Source organism: Chiloscyllium plagiosum, chromosome 17, assembly GCF_004010195.1.
Source record: "Chiloscyllium plagiosum isolate BGI_BamShark_2017 chromosome 17, ASM401019v2, whole genome shotgun sequence".
NCBI lineage: Eukaryota > Metazoa > Chordata > Chondrichthyes > Orectolobiformes > Hemiscylliidae > Chiloscyllium > Chiloscyllium plagiosum.
The window spans coordinates 61,263,165-61,275,750 of NC_057726.1; the positions used below are offsets into that span (position 1 = coordinate 61,263,165).

A 12,586-nucleotide genomic window follows, 5' to 3' on the forward strand; every position below is an offset into this window, starting at 1 on the left:
TTGTAAGTGGCTTCCAAATTTCCTTCATTTATATTAATTCTTTGGTGTAAGAGTAATGGGCAAGATCTGGTGTTTATTTAGAAAGTGGCAATGGGCCTTCCTAAGTAGTTGTTGTGGAATAAGCCCACCTAAAATGCTGACAGGTGCTGAGTTCCAGGATTTTGACCCAGCACTGATGAAGAAATGAGGGTATCTGAACACATTAGGTCAATGTGTGGCTTCGAGGAGAACACAGATGGTGGTATTACATGGTGGAGGAGGTGATAGAGTAGCAGCATCACTGGACTAGTAACCCAGAGATCCAGACCAATACTATGGATTCAAATTTCCCTGCAAGAGTTGGTGGAGTTTAAATTAATAATAAATCTGGCATATGAACTAATCACAGCAGGGGGTCATGAAACTGCCACTGACTTGTAAGAACTCATCTGGTTGACCACGTAGGGAAGGAAATCTTCCATCCTTTCATGGTGCGGCCTACAAGTCATTCCAGATTCACAATGTGGCTAACTTTTATCTGCCCTCTGCAGTGACCTAACAAGCTACTCCGTTCACGAGAAATTAGGAATGGGCAATAAATGCTGACCTTACGAAGAACCCCCACACCCCATTAAAACAAAAGAAAAGAAACCAGATCATGCTGGCCTTTTTCTTCTCGATATTCATAGTTTATATAGATAAAATAATCTAAACCCGATGATTAGGTTGTGTCCTGTAATTAATTCACTCTTAGGTGACCATTATTCTATGAATAAAGTCTGTGGTTAGATTACCAAGTTGTAGGTATGCAAGGACTTGTCACTTTTGCGATTATACTATACACTGAAAACTAGGTGTCTGCATACACAACCACTCCGGCTGCCTGTCCAAACTTTGCCTCTGTCACCAGTGACACACTTTCCTATATGCCATTCCTTGATTATCTATCTGATAATTATGCAAAATTCAGCATATGCAAAGTTACCAACCTCTGTGAAATAGAGTTTTTGAAACTTGGAGTACATTGTTGGAAATTTGTGATACCCAGTCCTACATAGTATAGTTTCTATGGGCTGGGATTATCCCAATGCTTCACATTAACTTTGGCAAATGATCAATATATGACCTAGTGAAATAGCTGAATGATAATTTAAGCTATTGCTCCAGAATTTCTGCAGCAGGATATCAGGAGAATTCATGTACAATTTCTGTCTCTACCCTCTGTTAAGTATTTGTCTCTTGACTCCTGTCACCTTGGTAATGCATTGGTGTTTATTATGTTATCTCCAGTTTCTCCATCTATGCTATCTCATGTATGGAAGGTATTCTTGTCACTAATTGCTTTTGCATGTGTGTCCTTTACAAAGGTACCAGTTCCCGACCATGGACCAGTTGGCTGCTATGTTGCCAAGTGTAGTTCAGCATTTTGGGTGAGTTGTCCTATATTAACTGTTGTCTTGTATACAGTATAATTTTGCCTTGAGTCCTGTAACTTTAATTATATGTTATGAAACACTCAGTATTTACTGAATGCTATATGGTGGTGTTAGTGTGGAGGTAAGGGTGTATTGGGAATAGAGATTTCTGGTTCAAAGTTAGGAAACCTGGAAGAATGGAGTCCTGGGAGAAAATCTGGAATTCAGAACCAGGAATATTTGGGAAGCCAGAGTAGGCCAGGAAATCGTTTTCAGAGTAGGAGCAAACTCTAGAAAACGGCAAGTGGCTGGGCAAAGATTGAATTCAGGGAGGCCAGTGAAGGCAGAGATCGAAGTTTGGAATGGGGACAGTCAGTGTCTAGAGACAGTTAGGATACTGGAGTTAGGACAGTCTAGGCTAATACTGGGGTAAAGATCGTACCCTGTCACAGGGTATCCCATCACCATTTGTTAATGAAGGAGTAAACAGGATCATGTAGGTAACTAAGAGGCTCTGGATCCAACAGTTCTCACCTCTGTTGAATCACTGGGTTCCTGAGGCTTAGAATCTAAGCTAACCAGGACTAAGTTTATATTAGTTCATAAATATTAACACGGTTTACTATAATTAAATTGCTAACCTCCCTCCTGTGAATGTGCTGGGTGCCGGCTTTTCTATATACTCTAGAAAACTGGAAGTTTAGTTTCAGACTTCTGATATTTTAACTTCCCACCCAACACAGACCATTTTTGTAGTTACACTTCCCCACTTTTTGTTGCTAAGCATCCAGGATTTCTAAGTAACACTATAGCTCCGTGTCACTTTTTCAGGTTCTGTCTAGTCCTTTAAGAACATGCAGAATGTGTCCGACTAGAATCAGGAATTGTTGAGATTCCCAATCATAACTGTCCCCTTTTGAAGTCACTAACCTTTTTCCAGCTCTTAACCAACTTCGATTCATAGAACATGGAAACAGACCCTTTAGCCCTACTTGTCCATACCGCCCAGACATCCCAAACTGCCAGCCCATACCTTTCTAGCCCTGCTTTAAATACCCATCCAGATGCCTTTTAAATGTTGTAATTGTACCCTCATCCACCAGTTCCTCTGGCTGCTCATTCTATTCACGCATCAATCTGTGTGAAAAGTTAGCCCTCTGATCCTTTTTATATTTTTCTTCTCTCACCTTAAATCTATGCCCACTAGTTTTGAACTCTCCCACCCTAGAAAAAAGATCTTGGCTATTTACTCGTGCCAATGCACCTCCTGATTTTATAAACCTCTATGAAGTAACTCCTCAGCCTCCAGTGTTCCAGGCATAAATGACCCAGCCTATTCAGCCTCCCCCTAAATCTCAGACCCTCCAGTCCCAGCAAAACCCGTGTAAATCTTGTCTGCATCCTCTCTAGTTTAACAACATTCTTCCTATACAAGGGTGACCAGAATTGTACACAGTAATTTCACAATGTGCAGATTAGTGACTGAGTGCTCAAGGCCCCATCATTCAGAATTTCTGCCTTTTGGCCATGTCCATAATGACTATTTAATAATGAATTGTGTTCCACTGGAAATTGGGTTCAACACCAATGTATTGTGTAACTCCTTTTCAAATCCATATGATAAACTGTTACACATGAAGCCCTTCCACAGGAAATAGCATCAGGAGTAGTACGTTCAAACCTTTGAGCTGTTTTGTCATTCTATTTGATCATGGCTAATTTGTACCTCAACTCCATTACTTCCTTTGTCCTATTTTTAGGTATTTAGAGTGATGTTAGCAGCCCTCCACTCCTGAGGCATCTCACTTGTGACCAGAGCGGAGTTCAAAATTACTGTCAGGTTCCTTGTTACCTCCTTCCTTTCCTCCCTCAACAGCCTGAAATAGATCTGATTTAAACCTGTAGATTTATCCACTTCAAATCTACTAAACCCATTAGTTGACTGACCTTCCTTGAGTTTTTGCATCTTAAAGGAATGTATAGTTGCTGCCAGTGATATAATAGTTCTTTAAAGACTATCGTTGCCGACGTACAGCCATTCCTTTTGTTTAATTATCGCAATCCAGCACAGCCAATTTGTCATCCCTTCATAATTTCTCTAATTCAAATGTAACACCCTTACTTCAGAATTAACTACATCACTTTCAAGCATAATTTAAATGTTATCATGTTGTGATTAGTCATTTCTTAAGGTTCTTTTACAACAAGGTTGAGAATTAGTCCTTTTTCGTTATGTAATACGAGACCCAAAATAGTACATGCTTTATTTGACTCATCAACACACTGTTTTAGAAACATCTCTAACATTCTGAAAACTTGTCCTCCACACCTTTTGTGCTTGGTCAGCTCATCTAGTCTATGTGCAGATTGAAGTTAGAACACAGGACAGAACATTACAGCGCAGTACGGTCCCTTTGGCCCTCTATGGTGCACCGACCTGTGGAGCCAATCTGAAGCCCATCTATCCTATGCTATTCTATTTTCATCCATATGTTTATTCAATGACCATTTAAATGTCCTTAAAGTTGGGAAGTCTACCACTGTTGCAGCCAGTGCGTTCCATGTTCCCTTCTACTCTGAGTAAAGAAACTACCTCTGACATCTGTCCGGTATCTATCACCCCTCAAGTTAAAGCTATGTCCCCTTGTGCTAGCCATCACCATCTGAGGAAAAAGGCTCTCACTGTCCACCCTATCTGACCCTCTGATTATCTTGTATGTCTCAACTAATTCACCTCTCAACCTTCTTCTCTCTAACAAAAACAGCCTCAAGTCCCTCAGCCTTTCCTCATAAAACCTTCCCTCCAGACCAGGCAACATCGAGTAAATCTCCTCTGAACCCTTTCCAAAGTTTCCACATCCTTTCTATAATGCAGTGACCAAAACTGTACGCAGTACACCAAGTGCGGTCGCACCAGAGTTTTGTACAGCTGCAGCATGACCAAAACTCAATCCCTCTACCAATAAAAGTGAACACACCTTCTTAATAACCTGGGTGGTAACTTCCAGGGATCTATGCACATGGACACCGAGATCTCTCTGCTCATCTACACTACCAAGAATCTTACCATTCGCCCAATACTCTGCATTCCTGTTGCTCCTTCCAAAGTGAATCGCTTCACACTTCTGCATTAAATTCCATTTGCCATCTTTCAACCCAGCTCTGCAGCTTATCTATGTCCCTCTATAACCTTCAGCATCCTTCTACACTATCCACAACTCCACTGACCTTAGTGTCATCTGCAAATTTACTAACCCATCCTTCTATGCCCTCATCTAGGTCATTTATAAAAATGACAAACAGCAATGGCCCCAGACAGATTCTTGCGGTACACCACTAGTAACTGAACTCCAGGATGAACATTTCCCATCAACCACCACCCTCTGTTTTCTTTCTACTTAGCCAACGTCTGATCCAAACTGCTAAATTAGCCTCAATCCCATGCCTCTGTATTTTGTGCAATAGCCTTCCGTTGGGAATCTTATCAAACGCCTTACTGAAATTGCTCTTGGTATGTGCTGCTCTCACTTCTTCTGATTAATACTTACTGGGTAGATTTCCTTCCTAAAGGACATTAGTAAACCAGATGGGCTTTTAATACAATCCGCAATGGTTTCCTAATCATCGGCTTTTAATTCCAGATTTGCTTAAATTTAAATTTTAATCTCTACTAGTGTGTAATTTGAACTCATCTCCCAAAGTATTAGTCTGGGCCTTTTGGTTGCCAGCCCAGTGATATTATCACTGACATCATCTCCTCAAACTTTTTAATGTAATAAAATTTGTTCCAAAATGCTGTCTTGTTTTAATAACCAATAGGAGATAATCAGGGAGCTGGCCAAAACTTGCTTGACAATTGGTTTTCAAAGAGCGTATTAAAGGATAAGAGTTTTAGAAGTTTAGAAAGGAAATTCAAGTGATTAGAGCCTTAACATTTGAAGGTACAATTATAAGTGATCGGTTGAATAAAATTGAGCGTTTACAAGAGGTCAGAATTGGAGGAGTTCAGATATCTTGAATATTTGCAAGGATGGAGGAGATTACAGAGATAGGAAAGGTGTAAGGCCAGAGAACTTCAAACCTAATGAGCTGAGACAGAAATGGGTTTAGACTATGCTATAGAGATGATAGATGATCTTCTGATGGCACAGATATGTTGTTGATAGTCCAATTTGGGGTCAAAATTTGACAACCTAAGGGTCTTGTTCTGCCTCTGACGGTTGCAATGGAAAGGAGTAGAATTAGTCATTAAGGAATTAAGATTTTATAATAGCGTCTCCAGCACTGGATGTTTAAGAAGCTGTCACAGAGGTTAGAAAGAATGGAGGAGATGAGAGTAGTGAGAAGTGGTGAGGTATAGCTGAGTGTTCTTAATGCTGTGTTTTCAGATGCTGTTATTGAAGGGAAGCATTGAGATGAGAAGTGTAAGGGGATAAAGTGATAATGTTGTGAACCTCTACTTGGAAAAGGAAAAAGCAGGAGCCAGTCTCCTTTCCAGATATTTTTATTTATAGTCAAATTAAATAACATGTACAAATAACTGATGCTTTTCTATATGCCTTAATTTTATAACTATGCAAGCATTTGATATATTAGCACCAAAAATAGATCCATTGGATACACCACCAGCTGTAATAGTGTGGCAGCAAGAAGATAAATCATTACGGGTGAATCTTTGACTAGAGCTAAGAATGGAACCAAAAGGATAAAACTAAACTCTCTGATCCAAATATGTATAACATTCAAAATAAAACAAAGTTCTGAGAGCTTAAATAGGAATTAATAAGTTGAATCTGTTCTCCATTACAGAGACATGACGGCATGGTGACATGGATTGTGATCTGAATTTTGAAAAGTGCAGGACATTTAGGTTGGCCAAGAACTAAAAGGGTGAAAGGGTGGCTTTGTTACTTAATGATAGTATTGGCACAATAGAGGGGGACAACCTAAATTCAAGAAACCAAATTTGGAAACAGTTTGGTAGAAATGAGAATGCTCAAAGGAAGAAGGAGAATTTGAGGATATGAAACATTGAGCTAATGTGAATTAGCAAACTAAGTTAAAAGATAAATAGGAGAGGTGGCAGGCCCTTAATAAAAAACACATGGTAGGGGGAGCATAAAGGAAGAAATAATGAGAATTTGTCAGGAAGTCCCAGCAGTAATCATGGAATATTTTAATCAACATATTGACTGGAAAAGTCATATGGGCAGAGGTAGCCTCAATGAGAAATTCATATAATATTCTCAAGAGTTTCTTTGAACAGCCTGTTCTGGAGCCAACCAGAGAACAGGCTATATGAAACAGTATTGTGCAACAAGATAGGATTAATTAATGGTCTCCAAGTGAAGGTGCATCAGCCATAGCAAGGCACTGTGGATAAAGGGCAACTGGTTGATGTACTATACCATGATTTCCAGAGGCATTTGATAAAGTGGCTCATCAAATGTTATTGCAACAAGTAAAAGCTCATGGTATAGAGAGTAGTGTATTGACATGTATGGAAGATCGGCTGGCCGACACAATGTAGAGTTGAACTGAAAGGGTCTTTTTCAGGTTGGGAAGATGTAACAAGTAGTTGCACAATAGGGATCAATGCTGAGACCTCAAATCTTTACAATTTAAATGAATAACTTGGATGAAGGGATTGAAAGTATTATTACCAAGTTTGCTGATGACACAAAGATAGGTCGAGACGTAAGGTGTGAAGAGGACAAAAGAGGCTACAGACATATATCAATTGATTAAATGAATGGCTAATACTGTATATGGGAAAATGTGAAACTGTCCATTTTGGCAAGATGGATAAAAAAGAAGCATATTATCTAAATGATGAGTGATTGCAGAGCTCTGGGATGCAGAGGAATCTGGGTGTCCTGGTGATTGAATCACAAAGTTAGTACGCAGGCACAAGTAATCAGGAAAGCTAATGTAATGTTATAATTTATTGTAGGAGAAATTGAATACAAAAGTCGTAGGTTTCAGTTATGTAGAGTGTTGGTGATACCATCTCCTATTGGTCACCTTAAGGAAAGATGTAAATACGTTCAAAGCATTTAAGAGAAGGCTTAACAGACTAATCACTGGAATAACAGCTCTGAATTATGAAGGAAAGTTGGACAGATGAGACTCTCTCCTCCTTGGACATTAGAACAGTAAGAAGTGATAAGATCTTGAGGGCTCTTGACAGAGGAGGTGTAGATAGTATATCTCCTTTTATGAGAAAATTTAGAGGCATGGGTCACTGTTTTAAAATCAGGGTCACCCATTTAAAACCGATTTAAAAACAGCTTAAACGGAGGGTACAGCAGAAGCTGGATCTGAGTTCACATCCTAGGCCAGTGTCATTCCATTGCAGCAGTCAGTATAGGTCCCAATCTTTAGAGTTTCAAGCAATTTTTAAAACTGTCTGTAGTTGCTGGTATTAATTAGCATGATCCGGGCCTGCCTTCCGTCAAAGATCCTCTCTCTTTAATTCTACTGCTAAAGATGATGTGCCTGGCCCTTGTATGGGAACTGTCAGCAGACTAGGAGTTCTCGCACATGAAGCTGGAAGCATTTCTTTGGGTAGGAATGGCACAAAGGGCAAGTTGCTGGGGTGAAATTGGATGGAATGAAGAGTCAGTGAGGGATAAAGAAAAGGCAAAGGATAAAATGTTTTCACTTATTTCAGGGACAAAGGGATAAGGTGCATTTTTAAAAAAAATTTTCTTTCCATAATCGGGTAAGTTTTAATTTTTCTGTCCTATTTTTATTTCTCTTCCCTTTTGAAGTAGGTCATGTTATGTTACCTCCAGACTCTCTGTCTGTGAAATCCAATTTTTAAATAACCTGCAACAAACTCTTTTTAGGGTTATAAACAAGAGGATTATTCAAGAGAGTTTATTCAAACTCTCAAATCTGGGTGATCAATTTCACAATATGCATATGCACACACAAAAGCATATAAGTGAGAAAATAGAATAAAAAGAAGTTACAATTGCAAAAATCTTTTAAAAAAATGTAGGCATTAATTCATATGAATCATGGTCCAGTAAGTCAGTGTCCAGCAAAGGTCCTTGACGTTGGCTGGTCTAGCAGAATCCTTTCTTGCATGAGCTCAGCTACAGGGATAGAGATATGACTCTTGTAGACTGAAAATTAGCTCACTTTTCAGTGAAATACAGGATTCTTTCTGGAAATTGACTTCCAAGAGAGGTTAAGAATAGAGGTGGGCTTAACATGGGCATGAAACTGCTTGTTGTCTGTTCTGATGTTAAAATGGAGTCTGAGAATTGTTCTGGGCTAGATATGTTTTGGGTTCCGGCCTGGTCTCTCGGCGGCTTGTGGCGGCTGTCACCCTGGCCTCTCATCAGCTCCTGGCAGCTGGTAGCCTGGTCTCTTGGTAGCTTGTGTTAGCTGTCAGCCAGGTAACCCGGTGGCTTGTAGCATGTCCTGGTCTGACCTCTGTGGCTTGTGGTGGCTCTCAGCCTGGTCTCACGGCAGGTCCTGGCCTGGTCTCTTGACGACTGGTGGTAGTTGCTGGACCTGGTCTCCTGGAGGGTCCCTGACCTGGTCTCTTGACAACTCATGGTGGGTCCCCGCCTGATCTTATAGCGGGTTTGGCCTGGTATGTTGGTCAGTCTCTTGATGGCTCAAGATGGCGTTTTGGCTCATGGCGGTGTCTTGGCTCAGTGTGCAAGTGGATCCTGCCTGGGCATGTTCGCGAAGCACCAAGGGAGATGAGAGAGGCAGCAGTTTCAGCAGCAGTGATGGTATTTGCATCAGCAACATCGAGAACAGACAGTAGAGCGAGATAAGTGGATGTCTTATCAAAGACTGTTGAACTTTTAACTTATTCCTTTATTTTCCCAGTTTCAACTCTGGAAGACTTCACTGTAAACTATAATTTATTTCTTTATTTTTCTACTATTCTATGAAGTAATGTTTAACTTCTTAATTCTCATTTCCCTTACTATTTTGTACCTACGCTTTTTTGTTCGACCTAGATACTTTGGTCCCTAGGATGGTGCCATGTGTGGCAAAATTATATATTTTTCACTGCACCCCTGTATTTCTGTACTTGAATATATGTGACAATAAAATCTAAAATCTAAATAGTTAAAAATCTTCAAAATTTAGAAGTTTCAGTCATGATGGCATTCCTTTTTCAAATTATTCAAACTAACTTGGGTGGCACGGTGGCTTAGTAGTTAGCACTGCTGCCTCAGCGCCATGGATCCGGATTCAATTCCAGCCTTAGGCAACTGTCTATGTGGAGTTTGCACATTCTCCCTGTGTGTGCGTGTGTTTCCTCCCATAATCCAAAGATGTGCAGGTTAGGTGAATTGGCTATGCTAAATTGCCCATAGTGTTCAGGGATGTATGGGTTAGGTACATTAGTCAGGGGTAAATGTAGAGCAATAGGGTAGGGGAATGGATTACTCTTCGGAGGGTCAATGTGGACTTGCTGGCCAAATGGCCTGTTTCCACACTATAGGGATTCTATGACAATTCAAATTAACAAGGTTAAAGGTTTTGACGTCTCCTATCCATAACTGCTATTTGCTGGAGGAGTTTGCTGTAGACTGTTAGTGCTACTTCAGTCATGATGAGTTTCGATGATTTCCTTTGTTTAGAACTGATTGGATTGTTCCTTCGTGCGAGTTTTACTAAAATGCTCATGCAAATGAGAGATGTGAGATTCCCAAGACAAGATGAGTTATATTTTATTCTGGCAGTTACTGGATATTTCTAGGTGCACCCATCTTATCCATTCTGTGTTCAATAAAAGCCATTTTAAATCCATCAAGAGCACATGTAAGAAAACATTATAGTTTGAAAGAAAACAATTCAGTTTGTGTAATTTGGACATGACTCTTAATAGTATTTATTGAAGTTAGTATGATGGGTCACTCCTGTAAGGTCTTTCCTGATGAAGGGCTTTTGCCCGAAATGTCGATTTTCTGCTCCTCGGATGCTGCCTAACCTGCTGTGCTTTTCCAGCACTGCTCTAATCTAGACTCTGGTTTCCAGCATCTGCTGTCCTCACTCTTGACCACTCCTGTAAGGTGGTTATGCTGGATGGGGTACAGATACATGTGCATAGATTGATCAGGTACTTGCTGGCATAATGGGTTATCACTTGGATACTTGCCAGGGACATGTATATGCAACTCAAATGCAAGTGTGTCTCTTGGGCACTGGTCATGTGATCTTGGGTGTAAACTGATGTGGCAGACCAGCTGTTTAACAATTTATTTGAATACTAATGTCTTATTTCCCTGTAGATTTAAAAGTGTTGTTGGGATTGGAGTGGGAGCCGGAGCCTATATCCTCGCTAAATTTGCTGTGAGTGCCCTATCATTTCTTTTGAAGTTGCAAGACGGGTTCTAGGGATTTGTAAAATTCATTTACAATTATTTCTGTCTTATTTGTTCAGTCTTTCTCATCCCCATTTCCCAGAGCCAGTGAGACCCAGCACCACTGTCCTGACTTGGATTAGTGAGTTGAACAAAAATGGTGTTGAACCCAGTTGTTTCTGGTCCGTAGTGCTGAGCACAGGTCACTGTATTCTCCAATGGACAGGGAAAAGGCTGAGACCCAGTTTGAAGAAGACATATCCCTGTTAATTCGGTGTTCTTCTGCAGTTACATACTGCCATACTAACCAATGTGTAACACAGCTCCAGCCCAAGGTTATACTGTGTTACATAATCCCAAAAATGGGCTGTCATGTTTATAACTCATTCCTAGCTTTGTAATAGTCTGAGCATATGTTTATGGAATTGGTAAAGTCATCCTTTTGTTCTGGTGATGGATTAGAATTCTGCTTTGCACCCTTACCTCACCTTTCTCTGTCAGGTGCTGATTGACGGACTCACTCTCTGGGCATTTTCAGCACATTCTGCTTTTTAAATTATGTTTAGCATTTCATAACCAAAGCATGACAGGTTAGCTTGCTGAATTATATGACCACCCTCTGCCTTTCTACCATGTAATATGCCAGCTGAAATCATGCTATATGGCAGTAGTATTGGATGTTTTTTAATTCAAATTCTTTAGGGTATGTTGTTCATTTTGAATGGACTAATCCTTTTTTTTAAAATAGCGGAGAAGCAATTGCAGACATATGCATTATTTATTCATTCATATTGTTGCTAATTTTACTTAGTTCGCAAGATGACTTCACAAAAATGGAACTAGTTTAGTTTGGGTAACTTAACATGGACGAGTTGGACTGAAGGATCTGTTTCTGTGCTATATGACTATGACTCTATAACTCTTTAACTCTGTTACATTGCTGTTACCGTGTCGAGCTGACATATCCCTTTCATTTTGACGTCTTCATGTCTGGCTTGCCTTTGCATCGCACTAGCCCCTCTGTCTTGTTAGACTCTATCTACCACATTGGATTTACTGAGTGATCTTATTTTTTCCAGCTGATTTTCCCAGATTTGATTGAGGGGATGGTTCTCATCAATATTGACCCCTGTGGAAAGGGCTGGATTGACTGGGCAGCAACAAAGGTCAGTGCTGGCAACTAGTGAACTGAAACTAATACTGTTACTAATTATCTTGGTCGATGCCCATTCTGGTCCAGAAAGGCGTCGTCGGGGCATTCTGAATTTGTCTCAATAGACGATAGACAATAGGTGCAGGAGTAGGCCATTTGGCCCTTTGAGCCAGCACCACCATTCATTATGATCATGGCTGATCATCCACAATCAGTATCCTGTTCCTGCCTTACCCCCATAACCCTTGATTCCACTATCTTTAAGAGCTCTATCCATCTCTCTTGAAAGTATCCAGAGACTCTGCCTTCTGGGGCAGAGCATTCCATATATCCACTACTCTCTGGGTGAAGAAGTTTCTCCTCGACTCTGTTCTAAATGGCCTACCCCTTTTAATACCCCCTCAGGATCATTGGAATCTAAACAAGGGCTTCTGGATGTTTTATATATATTAGAATAGTAGATACTGGGGCATGAGTCACAGACTAGAACCTAATGAGGGGCTGATGGTTTGCTCCCGACTTGGAACTTTTCCTGATTGTGTGCAAACCCAACCTGAGAGAAAAAGCCCCTGAAGTTGGCATTTTCATTTCAAGTGACAGGAGTTCCTGGGCATACAGGCTGGGTGACCCCAGAATAAGTGTGGAGGCAGGATGGTTGGAAAACCTGCTTTGGTGATCTGTCATTGTGACGAAGTTTC

The 12,586-nt window shown here is 40.4% G+C and overlaps 1 protein-coding gene across 6 annotated transcripts in view; it reads left to right on the forward strand.

Moving 5' to 3' along the window:
* The window catches only part of ndrg4 (NDRG family member 4), a 163,261-nt gene that overhangs the window by 108,273 nt on the left and 42,402 nt on the right, over positions 1-12,586 (forward strand). For all 6 annotated transcript variants that reach the window (XM_043707294.1, XM_043707293.1, XM_043707295.1 and 3 more), the window contains 3 exons: positions 1,347-1,409; positions 10,664-10,724; positions 11,815-11,901. In XM_043707294.1, the coding sequence (XP_043563229.1) occupies positions 1,347-1,409; positions 10,664-10,724; positions 11,815-11,901 (211 nt within the window). The remainder of the gene's footprint in view (positions 1-1,346; positions 1,410-10,663; positions 10,725-11,814; positions 11,902-12,586) is intronic.